The sequence below is a fragment of the Ursus americanus genome, chromosome 3 (genome assembly GCF_024610735.1).
Source record: "Ursus americanus isolate L20-20 chromosome 3, mUrsAme1.1.p, whole genome shotgun sequence".
Lineage (NCBI taxonomy): Eukaryota > Metazoa > Chordata > Mammalia > Carnivora > Ursidae > Ursus > Ursus americanus.
In genome coordinates this window covers 66,745,791-66,772,740 of record NC_142129.1, presented here as the reverse complement: position 1 = coordinate 66,772,740, position 26,950 = coordinate 66,745,791, and the positions used below count along the sequence as shown (strand labels likewise).

Below are 26,950 nucleotides of genomic sequence, written 5' to 3'. Positions count from 1 at the left end.
TTCAGATTTTAGTTAGCCTTTAATAGAACTCCAACGCATTAACAGTAAACAAAGATGTAAGCACAAAACATCCGAATGTCACCTATCAGTAGTTCTGAACACTCACAGTGGTCACCCTGTTGGAGCTGAGGTCATTTGTATTTTCAGGAAATACAGTCTACCCTGTTTCGGTGGAATGTGTGCTCTGGCCATTGGAAGGCAGAGACGAGGTTTCCGTTGTTCAGTGAAAATCCACTTTACTGGAAGCAGCTGTCTTCTCTCTCCTTCACTCCACATTTTAAAAAACTGTCCCTTTCCCTTTTGTGTTAAAAGTGCTATCAGAACTGAAGGGGCCTTTCCTTACCAAAATAAAATTAACTATACAGGTCATACATTTCTGGGCCCATTTCGCCGGTTAAATTCCCACACAGTTAGCAATTCATAGAAAAGTAAGTGTTAAAAGAAGTTAGCACACTTGCATACCAAAAGTACAATTCAGAGTTCACAATACAGGGCTCTGTGATATAAAGTGCCTATAAGCAGCTTCCTATCATATACTGAGGCTACAGAACTTCCCTGGAGAACAGATCCGTTGTTAGCATAAACTGTAGTCACAGTAGGCTTCTCAGATAGAATGTTCTGGATGCGGAGAACCTATTCAGGGGATACAAAAGATTAATACCGGACCACCATACACCCATGTCACTCAATCACCAACAATCCCTGTCTTCCACAACGACACAATCATTAAGAGGACATGCTGTTGAAAACAGCAGTTACCAATCTTTTTAATTTTAAAATGAAAGTACTTTTTTAAGCCTTCAAAGAAAGTACTTTCTTAAACCATCTAGCTACTGCATGCCAACACAGGATTTCGGGTTATTATAGTAATTGAGCGTTGATGGAAATACTTCCACATTACGCTAGCATGAACAGAAGTCATGTCATGTGGGGAGCTGACAATAAGCCAGGTATTTAAAAACATTGCCAGTCTACCACACAAGGAGGGCACATGTCTTTATAGAAAATGCCTTTTGACTAGTTTCCACCATAATTTAATACATCAAAAGATTATCTTTCTAAAAGTATTTGAATAAGTGAAATTCTGCCAATTATTGGCTTAAAGCACTTACAAAATCACTGCATAAGTTTATTGTAATATTGGTTTAAAATGACTAAACAAACCATCCCTGTGACAGTTTACTGTATTATTAGTTCAAAAGGACTTCAATAATTAAAGTTGAAAAATTAAGGTTTAAAAGAACAGAAAAACCTCTGATGACGGAGGATTGTTCGGGTCATAAATGAAGAGCTTCTGGCCATTAGGATGACAGCCTACCAAGATGTCCCCCGAGGAAGGATCGATAGATAAATTGTCCACCAGCGTATCCAACTTGAGTACCTTCCAGATGAAAAAATGTCAATATCTAAATGACTTGAGAAACTTGATTAAATAATTTAGGGCTAACCCTTCTTGCCTCTCTACATGCGGGAAAATTATACACAGCTCCCTGCGTCTACCCTTTTAACACCAATATGGCTTAACCTAAATTTAATAAACTAGTTTAGAGCCACTTTTCATCCTCCCTGAAATTAAGAAAGTTAGGGTGATGATCAATCTCTCTAAAAAATGAACTCCTTTTCCTTTAAAAGATGCACAATGATCAGTTAGCTCAAGGAACTCATTCAAAGCCAAATAGGAAATTCTTAATCAATCTAAAATATGTGTTGTCAAGCAGGAAGAAAATAATAATGGTGTGGAACCCAATTTCTACCCTCATTTATTATTGAAAGAGCTGACAATGTGCATAAATCTTCATTTCAGAATTCATCTATTAGGCTTTTCAATTGTGAAAATTCTTATTGGAATTCATTGGGTACCATCAGTACTTCATGGAATGGGCTCTAAATCTGATGCAAATATCACTCCCAACCCTCTGCTGCACGTAATCAGTCAGTCCTTGTGATTGCTGGGGATAGGAGGCTTGGCCTGTTGCAGGGAGGTAATATTTAAAAACCCAGAATAGCAACCCTGGCATCATATTGTGTTCTAAGGTGAAGTACTGTTATAATACAGTGTAACCACAAAACTACAAAGCATAATAGGTTAATGTCTCCTTTACATATGAAAATCAGTATTTTACCTTCAATTGAGTTAAATTCATATTAGGGTGTTTTTCCAAAACATGAATTTCGTGAGCCAGTATATCAGCAACGTAGATGTACCTTCGCAGAAAGGACACACTGGTTAGAGCTCCATGCCAATATAAAGCTTCATTAATACAGCGTGGAAGAATAAGTCTTAATAACCTGCCAAGAAGTTAATCAATGATGGGCCCTCAAGGAATGCTTGATAAAGGTCAATTTTTATTTAAAAAGTAAGCTTTCAAAATCAATTCATTGTTGCTACAAACAATCATGGAATTGTTAAATTATTTCTCAAAAGCTTTGTAAGGGGGAAAGCAATACAGCACATTATTTTGAATATAAAGTCTGTGATATTTGCCACCGAAAGGACAACAAAACCAATGTCTGGCTTCTGAAAAAAAGCTTTTATATTCCATGATATAATTTGGTATTTCTAGGTATAATGGTCACGTAGAAATATACGGTACGCAACAGAACACACTTTATTATTTGTTAATAGTCATTCATACTTAATAAAATATTTATTAACATATTGAGAATTTTCAGAGTAAGAGATAAGTATCTATTCAGAATAATCTGTCTACATCTAAGGAGGTGAATTAATGGACTACTTTACGGTAATTTTGCTCATTGAATTGACCCTTCCACGGCAACTGTTCTGTTGAGCCATTATCATGTGTAAAGCCATGAGCTCAGTATTGTGACGGACATAAAGAAGAGGCAGCCTTTTCCTACAAAGTTTAGAGTGTGTTGGGATGATCAGACTGGTTTGTACCCATGAAACAAATAATACAGCATGACTGGGAGCACGAGAAAGATTTCAGGCCTAGAGACCGAAGAAATATCTAACTCCTGAGAACACAGAAGGCTTCACAAAGGAAAGGCATCTGCAGTGGCTGTGGAAGGAGAGACTGGATTTGAGGAAATGAGGACAAAGCACCTTCCAGGCAGAAAAAAAAAACATGTGAGCAAAGGCACCGGGGCAAGAATGAGAGAGGCATATTTGCAAAATAATGAGTTCTTTGTCTAAAGCAGGGTAAGTATGAAAACGGTTAAAAAGGGAGGTTGAAGCTCGCCTATTAAAGCAAGTCCGAGCCTTTAGCTTGCCTCCATTTGATAAGCAATTGGGTCCCACTGAATTTTTAGAATAACAAAGTGGCATAATAACAAATGGTTAGTTCCATTCAACAAGTACAGAGCATTTGCTTTGCACCTGGCAGGGCTCAGCAGGGAGGAGTCAAAGATGAAGCGGCGAGCCCCCTCTCTCCAAGGGCCTTAAAGGCTCGTGGAAAACAGCAAGACAAAACTGGCAGCAAGGCAGAAAATGTCAGTGGACTGAAAACAAGTTGGAAGAAAGTCTACTACTACTCTAGGCAGAGAGGATGAGGACCTAAAGGGGGCAGGCGTCAGTGGGAAAGGAAAGGAGACGAGGATGATGGCTCGCTCACGGGTTGGCCCAGGAGGGTAAGAAGAGAAGGAGTTAGAGCTGAATCCTCTCTCGTTATTATTTATTGTTTGCAGCTCGGGTGCTGGAAAGTTGAAACTCATAATTCAAAGATGAGAGTTGGGGGAGAAAAACAGATTTGGCAAGAGAGTTACAGACAATTTAAACGATTCTACATTCACCTTCTATAATCAACAAGAAGGAGGAAAGTGTGTCATGAAAAAAGACATTGCGTCGTCAAGAATGCCAAATTTATTTCACGTTATATTTGTAGGAGTTTAAATTGTTCAGCGTGCTAAAGGTAGTCCGAGGGGAGGTTAGTAAAATTAATATCCTTTCTATATGTTATGGTTGGACGTATAGAAACAGTGAAATAATTTGGGGGGGGGCCATTGGGCAATATCGATTACAGTTACCATTGAAAGGGGTCACTCTTTGACTAAGTGGTTCTATTTTGAGGGTTTTATTCTATAGAAACACTTGCACAAACGTGCAGCGAGGACGGGCTCAGAGCGTCACTTTTAGCCCGTGCCCAGCTGGCACGCGAACCCAGGTCTGTCTGTATCATCCCCAAACCTGAAGACGGATTACGCTGCAATGCTCCCTTCAGGAGTTGTTCCTTAAAAATATCTGGAGAAGCTTCAGTGGTAAATGAGAAATACATTTTTTGTAAAAAATAAAATAAAATAAAATAAATATATATATGAAAAACAGCCTACATATCCATTAACAGAGAAGTGGTTAAATTACTTTAGGATCATCTCTCTAGTAGAATAATATGCAGCCAATAAAACAAAGATGTATTCATTTAAAAGGAAACACCAACCTCACACTTTAATATGTATATGTAAATATGACCCCAGTTCATAAAAATTTATATTTACAAAATTAAATTCTATAAAGATACCTACCAAAATTTAGATATTATATGTAAATATATGTGTGCTTAGTATATATTATATATTACATATAAACATTGTATATATTTAATAATATTTAATACAAATACATCAATGTATATATTATATGCATATATATATATCATAGACCAAAAAAATATCAAGGGAGCTTTTTACATTGGAAAAATAAAGCAAAGTGAAGAATTTGACCCAGCACCACTACTAGGGAGAAATGAAGATACTCTTATAAGGAGTCATACTTTTTATCAGGTGAAATATTGATCCCATTTGCCGTATCAAATCCTTCTGCAACCACTTTAACTTCATTTGGACTGTAGTAAACAACATTTGCCCAGTGTAAGTTCAAGTATGTTTCCAAATACTTTAAGAAAGGATCAGAGAAGTAGTGGTCATTGGTGGCATAGAAATGTGCTGGTCCAACAGCTATGATATCATTCACACTGAAAGAGAAAAAATAACATGTGAGAGAAAATAAGAAGCCAGTTGGTCTCCATATTAAAGATTAAGTCTCTGGAAGGCACACACAACCTATGCTTTAAATTTTTGGTACAAGGTTCCCCAGGAAAAGCTCAGCTAAAACTCACGTGGCTAGAGTTACATGCAATCTACTGTAATATCATTTTTCAGAGAACAATTTTGTATGATAACAGGTAATTTGAAGACAGGTCATTTAGCAATTATGGCAGGGCTATTATAAAAGAAAAAAGAACTTGGTGCCAACAGGGTATGTTTTTTGACAGCAAGAAATGTAGGGTCTGGCAACAACACGGAAGGATACAGCTATCTATAGTATCGAGCTGGACAGAGCCTCATTGGCTGCTGAGCTGCTTAGGCCGTCCATAACATTTACCTAGCTTTCATTTACTCAGTTGCCGGATTTTCCTGAGTTCCTTTGCTTAGTTATTAGTCAAACTAAGGCTGACTGTTCAATTTCTACCTGCCTCACAAACCGACCTGCCGAGAACAAACGGGCACTCAATAAACACTTGCAGAGAGATGGATGATGAAATTGCTGGAGTACAATGCTTCAGGGGAGAGATTTATATACTAAAAACAATTACATTTTTAAAACCAGTTAGGCAAAGGCGTTATTAAATTTAAATTCCAATTACCCTATGCAAAAATTTCTGAAAGAGCTGCTTTCTTCTTTGTTAAATGAAAAACAGAGCTACAGGGAAGGTGAGTCCCCTCTTTCTGAAAGAGCACGGTGATGCAGAGGCTGCCTGGACAGTATTTAAGCTCCAATTATTATGAAGTGCATTTTTTGGAAGAACGATTGGAAATTATATGCAGAAGCCTGAGATAGGGATGGTGAAATTAAAAATATTCATCAAGTTCAAACTTAAAAGAAGCAGTAAGCTAACGCAAACTGAGCTGGGGAGATACACATGACTCTCTTTTAGCCACATTATCAACCGGTTGTATGTTCTGGAAGTAGGAGTGACCGCTTCCAGTTTGAATCCCTCCAACTCTGTGTGGCCATTAGCCCCCAGCGACCATGACACCGGTGCAGGTCCTTTGTATTCGTCCCGTACAAAGCACACGGACTTCATTTAAAGCAGGCTACTCCTCTTTGGCAGGACAAGTATTATGGTTCGGGGGATGAGTCATCCGAGATGGAAGGTGACAGCAGGAAAAACAGGGAGGCTTGTCTTCTGCTCCCAAGATGGCCCGGAAGAGAGCTCCCCTGTAATCCAGTGTTTTATCATTTCTCAAGGGAGTCCTCAGAGAACACTGATTATTATGAGTGACATTGACTTCCCCTGCTCTACAAGGAAACCACACACACACACACACACGCACACGCACACACACGCACACACGTATTTACGTATGTGTACACATGCACGTATTTTAGCTCTTATCAAGGCTGAGAGGCCCATCGTGGGGAATACATGGCAATGCCAAAGATAAACTGGAGAATGAACACAAGGGCTGAGTACCTTGGAAGAAGTTCATGTTTGATTGTTTTTAGATGCAAAAGAGAATTTTCTTCTTCTTCAAATTTAAAAATTTCCACTGTATTCTTGAATTCTGGGTGGTTTACAACAAAGAGATAAACTGTGTCGTCTAAAGAATTGAAAGAACAGAGTTAATTTACAAGACAGAACCGTAAGACCCCTGGGCAGACACTGACATTTAAATACCGCGGGCGCGGGCGGGGAAAGGCTGAATGTATAAGCTGTGAGACGACCTAACAGATCGTTCTTCTTCCCCGTCTTTCCCATCACTGTCTGGCTGCTGTTATTTCTGATCATTGGGCCCCTGACCTTTAAGAAAGAGTGTTTTCCACTCCGTATACAGAATTCATGAATAATCTGTTTATAGTTTAATTCAGAAGTATAGCTCTTTTTTAATGCAATAATCATAGATATATGGAAGAGGTTTTGAAATCTAACCATTCTCCCAGGTGTTAACTGTTAGAAATTCCCCATGTAGCCTATGTTGGCTGCTAGCTGGAGAGGCAAATGATCAACTTATTTGTATGAAGAATACAGAAAGAATTCATGAGTTAATTGTTCTTCTCTTACTATAGATACGATCCAAATCTGTTTTCCACAGGCATTTGCAAACCATGGTAAGTTTCTCAGTGTGGGGAGCTCATCAGCTCTTACCGTTGTCTATGAAGGTGCTGATACCATGTGGATTGAACGAAGCCAAATTGAACCCACGGCTGATTCTTAATTCCAGAGCCCTTGGGTTTTCTTTTTTTAGATCCATCATTAATATCCCTCCAGGCTTATCTGGGGAAAAGCTGTGGAGTCCCGGACATTTTAAACCCTTTTCAAAACAGAGGAAAAAGTTAAATATAGAAGCTTAAGTGTGTTTATAGGCTAAAATGGGCTGTATAAATAAATGATAAATAGAGACTTTGGTTAAAGGTGGCGGCATTACAGCTACAAACAGCAAGAAAGCAGAGAGGAGACGATAGAAAAAATAGGAATTGGAGGCTGGTGAGAGCCGCAAGATGAAAAGGAACTGATTTTTCTGAGTTGAGGAACAAGACTAGGGGTGTAGTCTCTTAAGGGGATAACCAGAAGGTTGGTGGACTGGGAGATACCAAGCGGAGTTGAGGGGGGTGGGGGAGAAGTGAAAGTTTACACACGGGCTGTTGACCCTCCAGCCCTTGGCCTGCCCTTTGCTCCTAGAGAGCCACAAAGTCTTGGTGGATGGTGTCAGTCAAGGCTTCCCTCCTTGTCTCATGCTCCAGATCCAATCCGTCAGCAAATCCTGTTGACTTTACCTTGAAAGTAAGTCCCTTCATAAGGATGAAAGCCTTTCTCACCACTTTGTCCATGACTGCCCTGGTCCAAACCACCCCCACAATTATGGCAACGGCTCACAACTAAATGCCCTTTCTGACTTTTTCTGCCTTTCCCGGAAGACCGGGTCTCCCACCAGCATCCAAATTATGTCAGACGTCCCGCCTCTGATCAAAACTCCATCTCACTCAGATTACAAAGTGGAAGATCTTCCGATTGACTGAAGGCCCTGTACCATCTGCCCTGCTCACTCTCCTGCACCTTCCCACCCCAAACACTCCAGGTCTCCGCGCTCATCTCCTACTGGCCACATGGCTTCCTTGATACTCTTCATATAAACCAGCACATTCTCACTCAGGGCCTTTATACACACTGTTCCTTCTGCCTAGGAATGCTCCCCACCCCACCTCAGCCCACTCCACCCTGCAAGATCTAGGGCTCTTAGATGCTTTATATCTATGTCAAATGGCACGCACTGCCGTTTGGCATAGACGCATATATTTAGATATACATAAACGGTCTGACCACACCCTCAGCACAGCTGTCCCTCTCCACTGCCCCACCTTCCTTTACTTCTCATTAAAGTGTTGCTAGCATCTGACACAGATTCATCCTCTCTCCGCTGCAACATGAGTCAGGACTTTGTCTCCTTTGTTCATTGCTAGATCCCAGGGCCTGGAGCCGTGCCTGGCATATAGTTTGCAAATATCACCCTTATGTACAAGATCCCTTTGTATACTGACCTGTTTGGGTGCTCATGCCTATTCCTGTACCAATACACTGCTCTTTAATTACTATAGCTTTATTTATACATACAGCCAATACATTTATGGTGAGTCCCCATATCCCACACCTCATTGTTTTATTTTCACAAACTAGTTTTAGATATTTCTGCTTATTGGTTTTTCTGTATAAATTTTGACAATTAAGTTGCTATTCTGAATGGAACATTATTATTTTTATTTTTATTACTATTACAGTTTTATTTGGTTCTTCCTTGTGCATGGGAAAGCCAGTGAGTTTTACATGTTCATTTTGAATCCAGCCATTTCACTGAACTCTCCCCACAGGTCTAATAGTCTGTTAGTTGAATGTCTTGGATTGTCTAAAAAGCAGGTAATGATGATGTCTGAAAATTAGGGTAGTTTTGACTTTTTTCCTACCTCATATTTCTTTTTCTTGTTTTCTTGGGTTATTAACAACTCTAGTGGATTACTGATAGTTATAATATTTGGAGGCATTTTCTTCCTTTTCTAAACATTTATGGGAAGGCGGCTAATGTGTTACCACTAAGAATGATGTCTGCTGTAGGTTTCAGAGAAATTACCTTCCATTTCTAGTTTTCTTGGAGCTTTCAACCAGGAATGAAACGCTGAATTTTCTTTAATGTTTTCTTGGGACTCACTGAAATAATCTAGGTCTTTTCTCTTTTAGATCTTTGTAAGTCATATTTTATGCAAATCTAAAAGAGTATACAAAAATTAAGTCTCACGTTATGCACAAAGTTGAACATAATAGAAATTATCTCCAATTAAAAAAAATCTATCAAAATGATAAACCTTCAAGACTGGCAGGCTCAGGAAGCAGAATAAACTGGAATTACACTATCCCTACATGGCGGCACTACTGCAGTGGCTGATAATCTCTATTTTGTATCACTGTCCCATAAACAAGAGCATGACTCGAAGGCACAGAAAGCTCTACCAGGGACGGTGATCACTATCCATGGTCATTTTAATACTCCCTGCCATTGAAATCTGTTTTTTCTCTTTTTAAAAGTTTGATTTATTTTTACTTGCAGTAAAATACACATCACGAAATTTACCGTCCTCATCATTTTAAGCATATGGTTTAGCGGTGTTAAGTACACTCACGTGGTCATTTAAATCTTTCTTCTATTCCATTTTGTGTCACCCAATTCTTCAGTAAGTGTGATGTTGGTTTTGGGGTGACTCTCAAACCCATAACCATGGAACAGGATGGGTCAGATGGGCTAACATGCTTGGAAGAGGAAGAGACAGCTGACGTGAGATACACGTTACTCGTTTAGAAAGGAGGGAATTCTGGGAAACAGTAGAGACAATGCTGAGTAGTTTAAAAATCAGCAGTAAAGTGGGATTGTTTCTAAATTTGAAAAAAAGACAGTCAGATAAGGAAGGAAGGACAAAAAAGCTGAAGAAATTCTATTGACATGGCTACAAGATCATTGTGACTGTCATTAGTCCCTCCGTGGAAATGACTATAGATTTATGTGCTCGGAGACCTCACTTCTAATTCCGATTTATTCCTATGGGGGTTGAGATCTTGAAACATGTGAGTTCTGGATTACAAAAATCTCTGAGAATACCACTTTTGGGGGGGACAAAAAAAGCAAGTGATTTCTACTTTCCTCGGGATTTTTGCGTCTCTAGTTAACGAACAATTCTGACAAGGAGCCCCGGGTTTTCTCCTAAGCCTACAGACATGTGTAAGCATGTGCTTCCAAACAAACCGATAGTCCTACTAGAAATATCCATTTTACTTTTTCTGTGAAGGTAATGACACAACCTTGTCTTTGAGACGATATTTTTAAAATTTAATATATTAGTGTTCTTGCCAAAGCCTACAATGTTTCTTTTTTTACCTCAGTGGTAACAACCGGCTGCTCAGTGTTCCACTTAAAAACCATCAGGAACCTGACCGGTATCCCACGCCTCATTCTCCTCTCAGCCCAGTTCTCTCACGTCTCCCATAGGTCCGACCACTGTTTTATTGGTGCTGTGGCTCCTCTGAAGTATCTCCATGCTTTTCACACCTGAGTCTCAGAGTCTGAAAACAATGGACGCTGAGAGGGAAAAGAATCAGCACAGGCTGCCTTCCTCAAGAAAAACCGAACTCATGACGATGCCAAGGACACTTCTGGGGGCCCACGCCAGGGAAGAACGTGGTCAGAACCTCCTCATCGCCCACTTACACAGTTTTCCAATTAGATGGCTGCTGGTGTAGGCCAGCATGCGGGCCAATCAATTTTACAGCCTTTCTAATGTATGCCCAGGGAAGTGGTTATTTTTCAGCTTCTAAGAAATTAAGGCGAAAGGGTATAAATAAACTCAGCTGATGACTTTCATGAGAAGCTATTCAGGGGGAAAAAGAAAGAAAAAGCCTTGGTCTGGGAACGTTGGTATATTGTTTGAAAATAAACAATAACAGCAAGAATATGAGCTTAAAATTGAGAAGCTAATGGAAAGAGAGATAGATGCTGTATTTAGAAGAGTATAATGTAGTATGGAATATCCACAACAATGCCCAAAGTATGCTTTTTAATAAGAAACTTTCGAAACACAGATTGCATTGGAATATTTTAATGCAATGCAGTGGGGACATAAAGAGCAATTAATCAATTGCCAAAGATTTTTTCATCTCTACATTTAGATAAGCTTGAGGACATTTTCCAAAATCCTGTTTAAACTGTCTTCCCCCGCCCCCCCGAACATATTTTTGAAAGTGAGGAATTTTACACACAAGTTACTGCCCTGCAGGCCTCATCAAACTCCCCTGTACCTCGTCCACGGAGACTGGGGAAGGAAGGAGATACTCACCACACTGAGGAAAGCCAGACCATTGGGAAGTATGTCAATATCGTCCGCACCAGCTTCTGTAAGTTCAAGAAATAGATAAATGTCACATTCAAATTCTGTTATTTGTTAGATGTAACATAACTGGGACTTAGTTTACTCTATCAGTGCCTGCTTTTTTAGGAATGGTTCTAATTTTTTTCCCAACCACTCTCTTTAATACACGTCAGTCTAAATCCCTTCCTGCAGTGAACCTCTGACTTTAAATGTTAGATATTTTATGTTTACTCAAATCAAAGTCAAGTAATCACTACATTTCCAGCTATAATACAGAAAATGTTGACATCTGTACACTCTTATGATAAACATCCAGATGTCTGTACAAAAGTAATTGACATCAGGGGAATATTACTTTCAGAGAGAAGGGCTCATAGTCATTTAACCATGCAAATATCCTTGTCCCTTTCTCTGCTCATTCAATCTGAAGCAAACACAGACATTTCTCCCATTAACAGAGATAAGACACCTGGGATTATATATTCCCTCTTTAAAAAAACAATGTCTGCTTGTTCTCATAAGCAAAGAAAGCTTTCCATTTAATCTTTAAATTTAGGCTTTAAACTACAGAAAACAACCAGCAAAAGAAAATTAATGAAAAATACCATGCACCTAAGCCAGCTGAACCCTCTAACGCTTGTCTCTGAGCAGGCTACAATTACTATTGATTGTTTATTGATTGTCTGAGCATACTCCACACAGCACAGCAAATAATTAGACATAAGACCTTCCCAGTGGTCTCACTGTGTAAATTCCGCAGACAGATAATAGACCCAAACACAAGAAAAGAGGAATAAAAATGGCTTAGATTAAGCCAAATCATGACACATTCTTTGAGTCCACAAAATCCAATCTTCCCCTTTAAGGCCTCTCCAAAGGCTTTCCCCAAGATTATTTCTAGGTTGTCAGAAACAAACAGCATCTATGCAGCCATTTTGGTTTTGATTCACGCGTTTGCATTTGGCCGGTTGCCTCCAGTGTCGCTGGCTCTATCATAGTGGAGAGAAGCAAAAGAAAATAAAAATGCCAAGAACTTCACTTCGTAAAGAGGACTGCAATCATGAACACCTGCAATGCCTGTTCCTTGGCAAGAAGATACATCTATAGCTTAAGCACGGCATAGTGGAGGAGTTCTTAACCTGGGGCCGTGGGTTCCTAAGGAGCCACAAATGGCTTTTAGAGTCCGTGAACTTGTTAAAACTCTATGCAATGCAAAATATCATCTGTATGCTCAGCTGAGACATTTTCAATGAAAAGGATCCTTGGCTTTCAGCTGGTTTAAAAAAGGGTCAGTAATACCGCAAAAAAAAGTCAAAAATTTCTAGTCTCTAGTCCCATGGTGGTTCTCAACTGGTAATGAGCAGGGACCAGGGGAACTCGACACCACACGTGTGTACCTGCAACCACAAACATACAAACGCACGCACTCACATGCACATGTCAGTCCAAGGTTTGCTTTCTGGATCCATTTAGTAGGAAGTCAATGAAATAAAATTTGTTGCTCCGGAAAAATTACTTAAAGCAACTTAATTTCCACGTGTACATGCTTATACAAAGTGCAAGAAAAGACATAAAGAAACAAATTAAGAAGGTTTCTTTGGGTGGCAGAATTATGAGTGATTTTTTCATTTTCATCTTTACTATTTAAAATTTTCTACAAACGATAGTATTGTTTTAGTAATCAAGAAAAGAACAATGTTTTTAAAAGATATTTTCATTTCAACCACACTGTAACTTCTTTCTGTTTAACTCCATTGCCTATTCCAAGGAAAAAAAAGTCTTATCTAGTTTTCTTTAGAATATTTTCCAGATCTACCCCCACCCCATCTTCATTTCTACATCCAACACTACAAGAGAATTTTATCATTTCGTATCACCTCTTTGGTGTGATTACTGCAAGAGTAGTCAATGCTGGAGAAATTTTTTCTCCTCTAATTTAATAATAGGAGTAGTACTAGTAGTAATAGTAATAGCTACTAAGATACAGTGTTTACCAAGGGCCAGGCTCCTTGTAAGCGCTTTACATACATTATTTCACATAATTTCCTACATCCTAAGCAGCAATACTATTATCTCTCATTTTAGAGTTAAGGAATTAGAGCCTTTGAGCAGTTAGGGAGATTGTTCAAGGTCACAAACTGGGAAGGTGGGACTCAAGTCCTTTTGTTCTGACTTAAAAGCACACAGAAAAAAGACAACCTAGCATCGAATGAATTCTCTGTCAGAACCAGCTGCTGGTTCCTCTCTGAAGACACTGTACTGTGTAAATCTGACTGTGGTCAATTCCACAGGTTGGCCTTCCTCCCAAAAGTTTTGCTTCCATGCCTCCTCCCAAGTTCCTCACCAATCCATATTCTGCACTTTTCTTTAAAACCTCTTTTAAAACCCTCTTGCACTAGAAAGTCTTCTAGCTTAGCTCATCTGATTTCTTGTTTTTTCTTACTCCTTTGGTAATGCTCTATGTCCGAGATGGCTAACTGCCCCCCACTGTCCATGCTCCCCTTCCTCCTTTGCAGCTCCAGGTGCATGGCAACACAGCCACAGAGCTTTTCTACCCTTTCTTGCAATAGTTGTGGCCATTTGCCTCCGTTCATGTTAATGGCATGCGAGAACACAGTATGCATGCAATTTCTGGGTAAAAGAAACTAAAACTAATAGCCACGTTAATGTTCTTTCTACCCTTTCCTGCTGGGAAGTGGCAATACCTGGAGCTCCAGTCGTGGACCGAGAAAGCAGCAGGATGTTGAAGACAACTGTGTGGCTTCGTCAGCCTCTGTACCAGACTCGCCGCACAGGTCGCAGTCATCTTATCACCCTAGGCCATTTGCTTATCTTTGATGGCCAAGTAAAAGAAGATAAATTTCTCTCTCCTCCAGGTGTAACTTTATAACAGCAAATCAGCCCTGGCCGTGCCCAATAGAGTACCTGATACGTAATGTACCTTTTCTTGTCCACTCTTGGCTCACTGGTGAGGTATGTGTGTTAATCACTCGGGGAGGAGATACTCTATTGGAAAGAGAATTTGCAAAAGGTACTAAACCTCTCTGAGCTTTGGGTCCTTATCTGTCATAAAAAGAAAAGAAAAAAGAAATCTAAATCTCACAGCAGTGTATATTTTGTTTTCCTTTCATAGGTAGACTGTAAAGTAACCGATCACAAGGGCTGCAAACTTCAATGCTTTTTTTTTTTTTTTAATCTCCCCAGCAGCAGTTTTTGTAAAGGTCTTGATTGCCAAGTGTATAAAACCGCTAATTAACTCAAAGAGACAATCCATTCAAAATTTTATTTTAGTCCAGAACTCTGAATGCCCGCATTTTCAAAGACATTTAGAAAATGTTTTAAGCTTTTAAGCCTCAAATAGACTTAACAAGCACCTGTCATTATAATTTTTATTATTTAGATGTTGATATTAGGCCAAATCTTGGGTAAGAGCTTGGTTTCTGCCTGTAAAAGACTGGGAAGGAATAGAAAAAATGGGACAGTGAGCCCCCACAGAAGGCACACATCCTGTATGATACGTGGTAGATGACTACTATTTGTTAAAACAGAAAGACATGAGATGATATGTAAAAAGCACCCAAGAATTGCCAAGAGTTCATTTCTAGTCATGGTGAATGTAGCACTGGAGTGTGTGTGTGTGTGTGCGTTGGTGTGTAAGTATGGGTGTTGATGGGGATGGAAAGGTAGGGAAAAGTGGTCTTACCTCTTAGAGGGATTGTTGGCCTCAAGTGCATGGCTACTATTGTTTCCAAAGCGCACACTAAAAAAGAGAACCTTTCTACCCTTGTTGCCTACCAGAAGTTGCTTCTGCCTGTATGGGAATGTACGTGCCCAGCACACTGTTATTCCTTGTAATCAAAAGACCACTGAATAAGTGACTGTTATTAAAAACATATAACCACGGGCTATTATTAGCCATTATGCATCACTAACATAGAATTCAACAAATGTTCATATGATGCGTGCTAACCACAGAGCAAAAAACAAAAAAAAAAAAAGAAAGAAAGAAAGAAAGAAGCACAATTCTAATTAGATCTAAAAATGTATCCCAAATGTGCTTCTAATCACTCATCGTCTTTGCTCTGTTGCCTTTTGAAGTGCCTCAGAGGCATTAAACACTTCACGAGAAGGGCCATAGGTGACATATTTCCTCATTCTTTCCAATTCCAGACAGCAGCTCACACACATCACAACATAAAGGTCACAAACACAGACAGACGCCTGTTCAGAATACAAATGTCTTTGGGCTTGTTTTTCTCGGAGGAGCCCTCCATCCCAGGGAGTTGTAGCAGCAATACACTGGGCGGGTCATCCTGTAATGTGTCTGGCTGTGCCCTACTGTCTACTCTGAGACTTGAATTCACAGAAGGTGGGCTCCACAGGGCCAAGGGCTGTTTAATAATTTGACAATTATTAACTCAGTAGCAACAGTAACCTTCGAGATCATGGACTCAACCTTCCAACCTGGTACAACATCCCTCACAGAAGCCATCTGGCTCTTGCTTAGGGGCTGGTTCTGAGGGGGGGGGGGGCGCTTCTTGACTGAGTCAGAAGGCAGGGTGCAGTGGCGGAGTTTCTTGGGACTCCAGACAACCTTATTTCTAGAACTGTCTTCCTTATCCGCAGAGATCTAGCCAGTCCGCTATTTGATACTGAGTTTGTATCTTCCTGCTAAATGTGTGGGCAACAGTAGCAAAGAGGAGAAGCCCCGGGAGAAAGAAGTCAAGGAGTCTAGGCCTAGGGAGCTACGACTGGGAAAAAGTACCAAAGTAGCAGCGGAAATGAGGAGACAGGGCACAGAAAAAACAGATGCGTGAAGGAGAGGCAAATAACAGAACCGGAAAGAAATTTTGAAGCAGAGAAGGCAGCTCTGAAAACTGATAGGTTTCATGAAAACGAAGCCTTCTTGTGTGTGATCCAGGAAAGGGTCACTACTTGGTTTTTGCTCAAAGAGTACTTCGAGCCCTGTCTGTAGTGAATGTGCTTATAAATGTCAGGTACTGAGTTTAGTAGCATTGCCAACTCCAGGACAATTAAGCAATGACTATCAAAGCTTTAAACATTTTTTAACATATTTATTTATTTTTTTAAAAAAGAGAGGGAGAAAGAGTGTGCACACACGGACACACACACAGATACACACGTGCGTGAGGGGGAGGGGAGTGGGAGAGGGAGAGAATCCCAAGAAGTCTCCACACCTAGAGTGGAGCCCAACACGGGGCTTGATCCCACAAGCCAGAGATTATGACCTGAGCTAAAACCAAGAGTTGGATACTTAACTGACTGAGCCACCCAGGTGCTCCGACCATCAAAACTTTAAACACACATGCTAACTGAACAACAATCTCACTGTTAAGAATTTATGCTACCTCTCTACGAGAGTTCAGTGTATAACAGTGTTCACTGAACTGTTTGCAGTTGCAAAAAAACTACAACGATCCAAATGCGTTAAGAGGGAAATGCTTAAATCCACCAGGGTACCATGAAAAAGAATGAGGCGGGTCTACACGTGTTGATGTGGGAAGCTGTTCACATTGCATTTGGCATAAAGCAGGTTGTAGAATATATTCTTATACTAAGATGCCATTTGTGAAAAATACATATGTATGCATATGTCTGTTTGCATTTGAACTGGAAATATCAGGAAAGAGAAGAAAAACTTTCTTTCTGGGGTTGTTTCTGTGGGGAATGGAGATTTTCTGGAGAGATTGTTATTTTCCATTTTGTGACTCCTCTTCCTTCTGACACCTTCCCTAGCTGACTGCTAGGCTGACAGAGCACGGGCTTCAGCGGCCACACACAGCAAAGGACACAGACTTTACAAAACTAGTTCAGAAAAGTCACTAAGCAAGCAAGACATCAAACAATAAACATAGGATTACACAAATAATTAACAAATTGCAGTAAGAGGGAGAGAGAGAAGAAATGCAGGTGCATGAGATCAAAAAAAGATTGACTGAAGAGGTTTTTTTGATTTAATGTGATTTTTCCTCTGATCAACACTAGTGGCGTGCCAAAATACTGTTAGTGAGTTTTTTCCTGTTGGTGGCCAAACAATGTTAGGTGTATAACAAGCATTTTCTCATACTTACCGATTCCTTTAATGAGGTGGCAGTTTGGAAGGTCTACGGATTCTACTTCTCTGGAGGCTTTAAGTCGATTCCTGTTTTTTTAAAAAAAAAAATCTATCTGTTTATGTATTCCCTGCTTTGTTGCAGACAGGGTTTAAAGAGGCTTACAGCAATACATAAAACAGCGTAAATCTAAAGCAGATAGAAGAGAAGATAGAAAAACAAGGGTAGGAACATAAAATAGCACCAGAAATGAAGTTAAAATAAAAATGCATATCACAAAATTCTACATGTGAATGTGGGTCATAAAAGAAAGCCAATAACTCAACAAATAAAACTTGCAATGCAAGTTCCCAAGCAAATATGAACACAGCACCAGGTCACATTTCTCACGGCTCTGGTGTGGTGGGAAGAGCTCCCGATGTCAAACCAGAAGCGGAGGGCCCAGAACAGTGGAAAAATGCTCAGACCCTCCGCAAAATGACACGGGGCCTGACGGGAGGCCAGGAGAAGAGGCGATTTTCAGAGGCAGGCACAACACGTGGAAGAGGTCCCATCCCCGTCACAAAATTTATGGGGTGAGAACTTTGGAGAACACCAACTACTGTCACAAAAGTGCTTGCTGCTGTTGTTTCACAACAAGTAAGAGTGCGGAAATAATGAGGAAATGGTGAACTGTTATGACATACCTTCCCCAAGCCCCTGCCCTGGGAGAGGGCCACAGAACGGTTTGGCCAAACACATCTGGGAGCTCTTTTTTGGAAGCCACATGCTGTAGGCTTTCCCTTCTCTTTCCTCACTATCTCTCACCTTCTCTTCCTGTTCTCTACAGTCATAAATCATAAAAGTGCTTGCAGAGTAGTTTACATTTTTTCAAAATGGGTCACACAGACCACACATTTAAGAGAGAAAAATGACCATTTGCTGCTTGTCCCTCTCCTATTCATATCCTTGACAGCGTCTGACTTCTAGACACCGAATTTGGGGAAGGTTACCGGTCTCAGCAACGTGGAAGAAGGCCAAGGCCTACTTAACCCAGAATTGCCAACAGGTGGTAGCAGCTATATAATCTGGCAACTCGTATCATACATAACGTTTCTGATTAAGATGTTAATCAATATGTTCTTTTGAGGGGGGCATGGGTGGCTCAGTCAGTTACGTGTCTGCCTTCAGCTCAGGTCATGATCCTGGGGTCCTGGGATCGAGTCCCACATCCAGCTCCCTGCTCAGTGGGGAGTCTGCTTCTCCCTCTCCCTCTGCCTCTCAGCCCTGCATGCGTTCTCTCAAGAAAATCTTTAAAAAAAAATGGGTATGTTATTTTGCATCATATAATTCAAATAGTGTCAAAATTTTTTGAAATAATATAGCAATAAGGCAATAAAATAAAATTATAGTGAGTAAAATAAATATATGAAATATATAGATTTTTAAAATATAAAGATGTAATAAAAATTAAAAATAAAATTTTAAAGTAAAGCAATAAAAAAGACAATGAATCTCACATTTACAAGTCTCAGGAGTGATTTAAAGGGGGAAAATATGTATATTTAGCCTAATGGGGTGGCAGTAATACTAGTGATGATGGGGACGCTGCAGCTAATGACCGTGGGTAGCAAAAGGAAATCAGTAATAAAAACAGCTGAAACTTATTGAGTTCACCACGGTTCTGTGTGATTTACCTGAATGACTTCATTTAATTATTCGAACAATCCTAACAAGTAAGTACCATTTTCCCTGCTTTAGGGATGAGGGAAGTGACTCAGAGGTGAAGGAACTTTGCTGAGGTTTGGCACCTGCTGAGAAGAACTTTCCAGAGGCAGTGCTCTAACGCACTCCGGTATTTTTCTCAAAAAGGGTGAAAAGATCTGTGTTTCTGTCTTAGCAGCAAGACTGCCTGACCATTAGCAGGTGAATCCCTATGGGCCTCAGTCCTCTTTATGCATAAAATAAGGATGAGGCTAGATGGCCTCCCAGGTTCAGTGGACACTGCATGATTCCAGAAGCAGATGGAGATATGCCGGTAGGTCCCAGCTGCAGTTTCATCAAGTTTCTGTATCATGGATTGGTTTGGGTGTCAATTTTAAACAACCTCCTATTAACTACACAAAAATAGGGATAATGAGGATTGTCATCTACCTTTTTCAAAGATGAAATATATGGATAAAATAAAATTCAGTTCTGTTTGAACAGTTAAATATGGGTTATTTTTTAGAGTCAACTTAGGTCTACATAAATGCCTGATAATTACACATTGCCAATAGGCAATCTTCATCAACTAGTTTAGTTGTACAATACCATCTCTACGCACACTGCCTACTATTAAAACTGGAGTTGCAAAAGGGCTGTGCATAACTTCTGCTTAATCAAATCATTTTTTCTTATCTCTCTTTCAAAATCAAAGAAAGATGGGATTTTGTTTCCAACGTTTGTGGGCCATCAGGACTTTCAAATTCTTTCAGTGGAAACTTGCTAGGCTTTTTACCAGTTCCCTACCCATTAGTGACCATCTGTATTCCAGGCTGGCAGGCCCTCTTAGCTGACAAACTTAAAGCCACCCTCACCCCCTTTCTTCCTTGCTCCTTTCCACTGCAGAGACAGGCAAGCCGAACATTTGCTTTCCCAGCCTCCTTTGTATTTAGGGGTAATCATATGACTCAGGCTTTGGAGAAAGATATTTTTGTTCCTGATAGAAAAGGCAGACACAAAAAGAAAGCTAACTAGTATCCCCCCTTTTTCCTTTCTTCATGATTTGACCACACATGCGGTGCTTAGGACTATAACAACCATTTGGTATTCTTAACATGACAAGAATGAGGACACAATGCCAATAGTGAAGGACTGAAGGACAAAAATATAAGAACCTAAGTTTCTGATATGATCATGGGCTCAAGGGACAAGCTGTAGATGGACTCACCTACAAAATTTTTATCATGTGAGAAAAATAAGCCTTTATTTGTATATGTTACAATTAATTTGATGTATGTTACTTGCAGCTGAAAGCACTCCTAACTGTTAAAGAGATTTAAGAAGTTTGGGAGAACATACAAGAGAGAGTTACACAAACCTCTTTGGACTAGCAGATCAATTAGCCTAAATGCATTTATGCCAAATTAAAAATAAATAGACAAATGGTACAGACACAAATAATCTTGGTACAGGCTATTTGCTCCCTAGCACTTTCTGTCCTCGCATGCTTATGAGAGTACTAGGTCAGAGACAGCAGTCTGCTCTCCTGCAGACCTTGCAAATCAACCACAGCACTCCTGCCCTTTACCCCACAGCCAGCCTCACACACAATGTCCCAGGCAACCACTACTGCTCTAGGTTCCTTTTATTTTTCTCACTTTCCTCTTCTTTTTCATTAAGATGGGGTCATTTTCTTTTGAATTACAACTAGAAAGAAAATATTCCGTCTTCCTTCAATGGAGCCAGCAATCACTTCCCCAGTGACACCCAGCAGAAACATGTACATCAAGGTTCTTAATCTGGGGTCCAGTGACCTCTAAGGAGTCCATGGGTAAAATTCAGGGATCCATCAACAGGGATAGGGGAAAAAATACATCTATCTTTATTTAAACCTAACTGAAACTAAGTATTTCCTTTGATGATGAGTGCAGGCAAGAAAGCACAGAACTTTCTACTAGCAGTACCTGTGTCTCTGTCAATAACAGAAATCAGACATTGTTACATCACATTTCAGCTGTTGTAGATATCTCAAAACACCATTTATACTCTCTGCTACTTCAAAATATCTATTGCTATATATTCAACTACCTTTATATCTATTTAAGGCTTTAATTAAGAAGCCCATGTTATTACATCATACATTTGATTTTTAAAATAAGTTGGTAATAGTATTTAAGTATTTGAATTAGTATTAACTTATATAGTATTTAATTTTGTTTTGGAATCCTATGTGTTTTATTTCACCCATTTAAAAACATGATGCTGACCAAGGGTCTATCAGCTGATGAACAGATAAAGAAAATGTGGTTTATTTGTATATACATATACAGTGGAATATTACTCAGCCATCAAAAAGAATGAAATCTTGCCATCTGCAACAACATGGATGGAGCTAGAGAGTATAATGCTAAGTGAAATAAGTCAGAGAAAGACAAATACCATATGATTACACTTATATGTGGAATTTAAGGAAAAAAAAGAAATGAGCCAAGGGTAAAAAGAGAGAGAGAGAGACAAATGAAGAAACGACTGTTAACTACAGAGAACAAATTGATGGTGACCAGCGGGGAGGTGAGGGGGGGATGTGTGAGATAAGTGATGGGGATTAAGGAGGGCACTTGCGATGAGCACAGGGTGATGTATGGAATTGATGAATCACTACATTGTATACCTGAAACTAATATAACACTGTGTGTTAAATAAATGGAATTAAAATTAAAACTAAAAAAAAAAAAAGAGGGGCACCACAAAAAAATTTTTTTAAATAAAAGCATAATGCTGAGGAGTCAAGGCTTTACCAGCCTGCTAAACGGATCTACAGCACAAAAGTCTAAGAACCCCTGCCTGAACATTGTCATTACGGTAGCTTTCACTGACTACTCTCTATGTATCTTTGGTTGTTTTAGCACTTTACAAGAATGAACTTTATTTTTCATAGCCCCACCATGGAGTGGGTAGAATTAATATCCCCATCCTACAGATTAGGACATCGAGGCACAGAAAAGTGAAATAAAAAACCAAAAACCCAGGTAAATTGTGGAGCTAAGAAATGAATTGAGGCTCTCTGGCCACAGACCATGAACCCTTAACCAACAGCCATTACCATGAATCACTTTCTAGTTCTTTTTTTTTTTTTAAGTTTTTTTTTTTTAAGATTTTATTTATTTTTTTTGAGAGAGCGAGAGAGCAGGAGCAGGGGGCCACAGGAAGAGGGACAAGCAGACTCCCTGCGGAGCAGGCAGCCAGACACAGGGCTGGGTCCCAGGATCATGACCTGAGCCGAAGGCAGACGCTTCACCGACTGAGCCACCCAGGCGCCCCTCAGTTTCTATTTCTTTCACTCAGGGGACAGCATTACCCATCCAGAGTGGGATTAGGTGGGGGCAATTAGCTATTATGTTGCCTCATCTTCAGCAAACTAGGAACACAGTGTTACTACCTGGCATTACTTCGTTCCATATTTCTCGCCTTTGAATTACCAGCTACTAACCAGGCTTTATCTTTTAAGTACAGGCCTAAATACAGACAAACAGGGGCCTTATCTTTTATATACAGACTTGTAATACCCCTTGGAATTCACCCCTCGGGCCCCCGTAATGCCTGTAATACTCAGTAACTAAGAATCTGTGATTAGGCATCTTAGGCGGCGAGTAATTTGCTGCAAAGGCAGAAAAGCTAGGAGGCAGTGGGGAAGCGGGGGCAAAGTATATTTGGAATCAGGTTCAGCACTAATTCCCCGTTGAACTAATTAGCTGACCTCCTCCAGCTTCAGTTTTTAACATGTCTAATATAGAAAGGAAGACATGTATGAAGACTGAATGAAGGCATAAACGTAAAAGGGTTCTCTTTCCAAATATCAGTAAATGTATATTTTGGTGTAGGGGCCCCTGGGTGGCTGAGTGGGGTAGGTGTCCAACTCCTGATTTCAGCTCAGATCATGGTCTCAGGGTCATGGGATCCAGCCCTGCGTGGGGCTCCACACTCAGCAGGGAGTCTGCTTGAGATTCTCTGTCTCCCCCTGCCGCTCCTCCCCCACACGCTCTTGAAATAAATAAATAAAATCTTTTTAAAAATGTACATTTTGGCTTATTATAAAGAACTTTTGACACTTTTGACACAGTGACCAGAACACAGTAGTCACACAATAAATGATAAGGAGGATGCTAGTTTATAAAAATAAAGCCTGACCTTGCAGAAGTGTTCGAAAGCAGACTGCATAGCTTTTTGGTACAGCTGTCATAAAATCTATCAGGCAACAAGCAGAATGTTCAGATGCTTGTTTCAGGGATTCCTGCTCATGCGTAGGCCTCTGATGTACTCCAGTCCTGTGATTCATCCAAGGGTGTGTACTTTGCAACAGGTAGCAACTGGCCTGGGGATATTTATGTAGTTCTATTTCCCCCTTTATTGCTCAACCTGGGAGGAGTGGAAAAGTTGGGTATAATATGCCACCTTCCCCTGGGAACTTTAGCCAGTTACAGTTCGGAAGGAAAGAGACAGCTTTGATTCCACGTATCCATCTGGGACATACTTATACTAAAAAAGTATTCATTATTTATCTGAAATTCAAGTTGAAATTTAAGTGGGCACCCTGGGGGAGAGAAATAACTTGAGTACCAAAGTGCCACCTCTAAAAATAGGATAATGAAATAGCAGGCACCAGATGAGAGCAAAAAACAAAAAAAAAAAAAAAAAAAAAAACAAGCCTGTGTTTTGAAGAGCCTTTCCTTATGGGGAGGTAGGAACATGCTGCTTTTCAAAACAGACTCTAAGGGTCTGAAAGGAGACACACTATGCATTTGAGCACTCGACCTGTAACTCTGTAAACAGCAGGCACTCGATAATCCATGAGCACGGGGTCGCCAGATAAAATACAAGATGCCCAAATTTGAATTCCAAATAAAGAATGATATTTTAGTATAATTATGCCCCAATACTGCAATGGGATATGCTTATACTGCAAAACGATTCGTTGGTTATCTGAAATTCAAAATTAACTGGGTATCCCGCATTTTTATTTGCTGAATCTAGCCACCAATCACATATCCTAACATTCTCACATCAGCTGATTTGGGACTTCAACTATCCAATGACATTACCAACCTAGAAAGTCACTGCTCAGTTAAATTTATTGCAGTCAAATCTTTATAAAGAAAAAGATGCATTAAACTCTGAATTACCTATAAGGTATGTTCTATGTACATAAACTGTATTTACTTTTTCCTAGGTTTGTAACTGTAACATCATGTAAAGGGACTTAAACTTAAAACTTTAAGATTAGTAAGAAGAAAAAAACATTATTTGTGGAAACCCTGGGGGCCTGAACTTTAGAACAATTTCATGAGCTTGTGAATTTAGTGGTATTGCCTTTGAAACTGAGAACTGGACAGATCGTACAAAATCATCCAACTCAAGAATGTTCTGCAGAGCAGGCTGAGTATTTACGTAACATGAAAATTCAGGTCAACATGTCCATTTCCTTCTCCTCCACCATACACTGTCCTCCTGCTTGCATCCCTTCATCAGCAGGTGAGGCTCCAGCTAGAGGACAGTAGAGACAGAAACCCTGGTATCACCTTAGACTCCCCACCCTCATCGGTGAGGCTCCAGCGTGTGGGCCCCTGCCCTGTTATTCTCTCCAAACTACTGTCATGTCTTCACTACGTTCCCCATGTCTACCCACTCTCTATTCTACTGCTTCGCAGGTGTAACCACATATTCGAATTATAAGGAGAATTTTTAAAAATAAAAACCAGGCATGCCTGGGCCCCACGCAGACCAGCTGAAACAGAATCTCTGGGAGGGCAGCCCAGACATCAGCCTGCCAGGAGTTCTAATGTACAGCCAGGATCCAGAACTATCGCTCTCCTCCCATCCATCCTCCCAGCTTCATCTCTGCAGGAGCACAATTAATTATGCTTTATAGCACAGCAACTGATTCTGTCTTAGATGGTTTAAACAGATTCCTGTGTAAACACACACACACACACACCAAACATCAATAGTTCTCCTTTGCCTATCAAAGCAGGCCCCAATTTTTGAACTTCTAGTTAACCATCTCAAAACCTATCCTCCCCCAACCCCTACTATTCTCGCTCCCTAACTTTATGCTCCTGGCAAGCTGGTCTACTTGTCTCCAAACTTCCCCACCTTTCCCCTCTGTTCGCACTGCACTTTTCATCTGGGATGACCCCATATGTGTTTCACTCATCCTTCAAGGCCAATATCAGTCTCTTCCTCCTGAACTCCACCCACCTTCAGGGGCTGTAATCTTTCCTCCTTAAGCGTGTAGGGCTTTGTTTGTACCTGGTCTGGACATCCTAATGGATACATTTGCTTTATTTCTCTCCTCCCCTGTAACAGGGTGAACTTTTTAAAGGTAAGGACTGCGCCTCATTCCATTACAGGAGCCCAGGATGACACACCAATATGTAGTAGGTGCTCCGTATTTCTGGAATCCTTTTGCATGAGGCTTCTAAAATTTGAGTTGGTAATTTAGAAACTATGATGTCGACCCATGCGCGGTTTTCATTACAATAAACTGGGAGATGGACCAGGCTTGTGCTGTTTGACATTCTGGCTTCAGGGTTCCTGAGTGAAGATAAATAAGGAAGTGATGTAAGAACAGTAGCTGAGTATCTCACGTATCTTCGATCTACAGCGCCAAGATTAGAAAGCTGAAAAGTTTCTCAAACTATGCAGGGAAGGGATGGTGAGCAACTTTATTAAAGACGGCGGCTGGTTTGGGGACCCAAGAAGAGAAGCAGCACCAAAGACCTGAAATAAATCATTATAATTACAGGTTCAATGCATGAATAATAGTTTTGCTTTCAAGTTAAAGCGCTGGGTTTGCCTGTGAGTAACTACAAAGCCCTCGCTGCTCAAACGAGGTGGAAAAGAACTCGGTAAGCAGCAAAGGCTTCTCAACTTCCCTGGAAGTCTCCAGATTCTGCCCCAACTGAGCGGGGTTTTGCTAGAGGTTGGGGGCGGGAACGGAGGTGTTCACCAAGCTGCGGAATTGAGAACAATCCAGAGTTCTCACCCGGCAGCCCGAGAATCCTGCTCGGCCTGCGCCCCCGCCCGGCGCCCGCGGCCACCCGGGCCCGGGGCCCCACGCGGTCCGCTAGGGAGGGCGGCGCACAGCCAGGCGGCGCGCCCACGGCCCGGTGCGCGCGGGCCCACCTACCTGAGCGCCAGGAGCCTCTCGCCCAGGAGCGCCAGCGCTATCCCCAGCAGGCTCAGAGCCACCAGCCGCCCCATGGCGCGGGAGCCGGCGCAGCCTCGCTCGCGCGGGTCGGGGAGCACGGTGGGCGGCGCCCGCCTCCCCGCTCCGGCCGCGCTCCGCCCCGTCTCCGCCCTCCGCCCGGCCTTTGGCCTTTGTCACCACCAGCCTCCTCAGACACTCTCCCGGAATGCAGTTTAGGGTAAGGCCCTGAAACGTGGACTCCTCCACCTCCTTTCCCAAACGGACGACCCCCCAAGAGCCTCAAGCGGCCCGCGAACCTTTCTCATCCTAGTGTTCACAGACATGCCTTTCTCCATAGACAGGGAAGAAACTTCTAGATAAAGTTTGAGAGATTCTGTTTCATTGAAAGATTCAGGCTCTTTCTTGTAAATAACTCATGTTGGAATCAACTACTTTCTATAACAGGGTGTAGACGGAAGGAAAGAGACTTTCTGCTCCTAGCAGTGCTCATTTACGCTAGAGACCTCAAGACGTGGACGCTGTTTTTGATCTCAACTCGGGTTATGGGATAAGAACAATGTTTTTGATTTTTGTTTTCTTTTACTTTAACAGCCCTAACATGAAGAAAGAAAAAAGTGTAAA

General features: G+C 40.8%; 1 protein-coding gene across 2 annotated transcripts; it reads right to left on the bottom strand.

The window, feature by feature from the left end:
* On the bottom strand, nucleotides 1–26,443 carry PON2 (paraoxonase 2). Of its 2 annotated transcripts, none has more exons than XM_045793208.2 (9): nucleotides 26,309–26,443; nucleotides 17,458–17,528; nucleotides 11,333–11,388; nucleotides 7,107–7,272; nucleotides 6,435–6,561; nucleotides 4,731–4,931; nucleotides 2,124–2,205; nucleotides 1,253–1,381; nucleotides 1–633 (listed from the first exon to the last, which is right to left on the bottom strand). In XM_045793208.2, exons 1-9 carry the CDS (start codon nucleotides 26,380–26,382, stop codon nucleotides 475–477), a joined length of 1,065 nt encoding a protein of 354 aa, XP_045649164.1. In that variant the 5' UTR covers nucleotides 26,383–26,443; the 3' UTR covers nucleotides 1–474. The 2 variants fall into 2 exon arrangements, with proteins under 2 accessions (XP_045649164.1, XP_087717187.1); XM_087861061.1 differs by having other exon boundaries at nucleotides 1,319–1,381.
* Nucleotides 26,444–26,950: the final 507 nt, after the last annotated feature.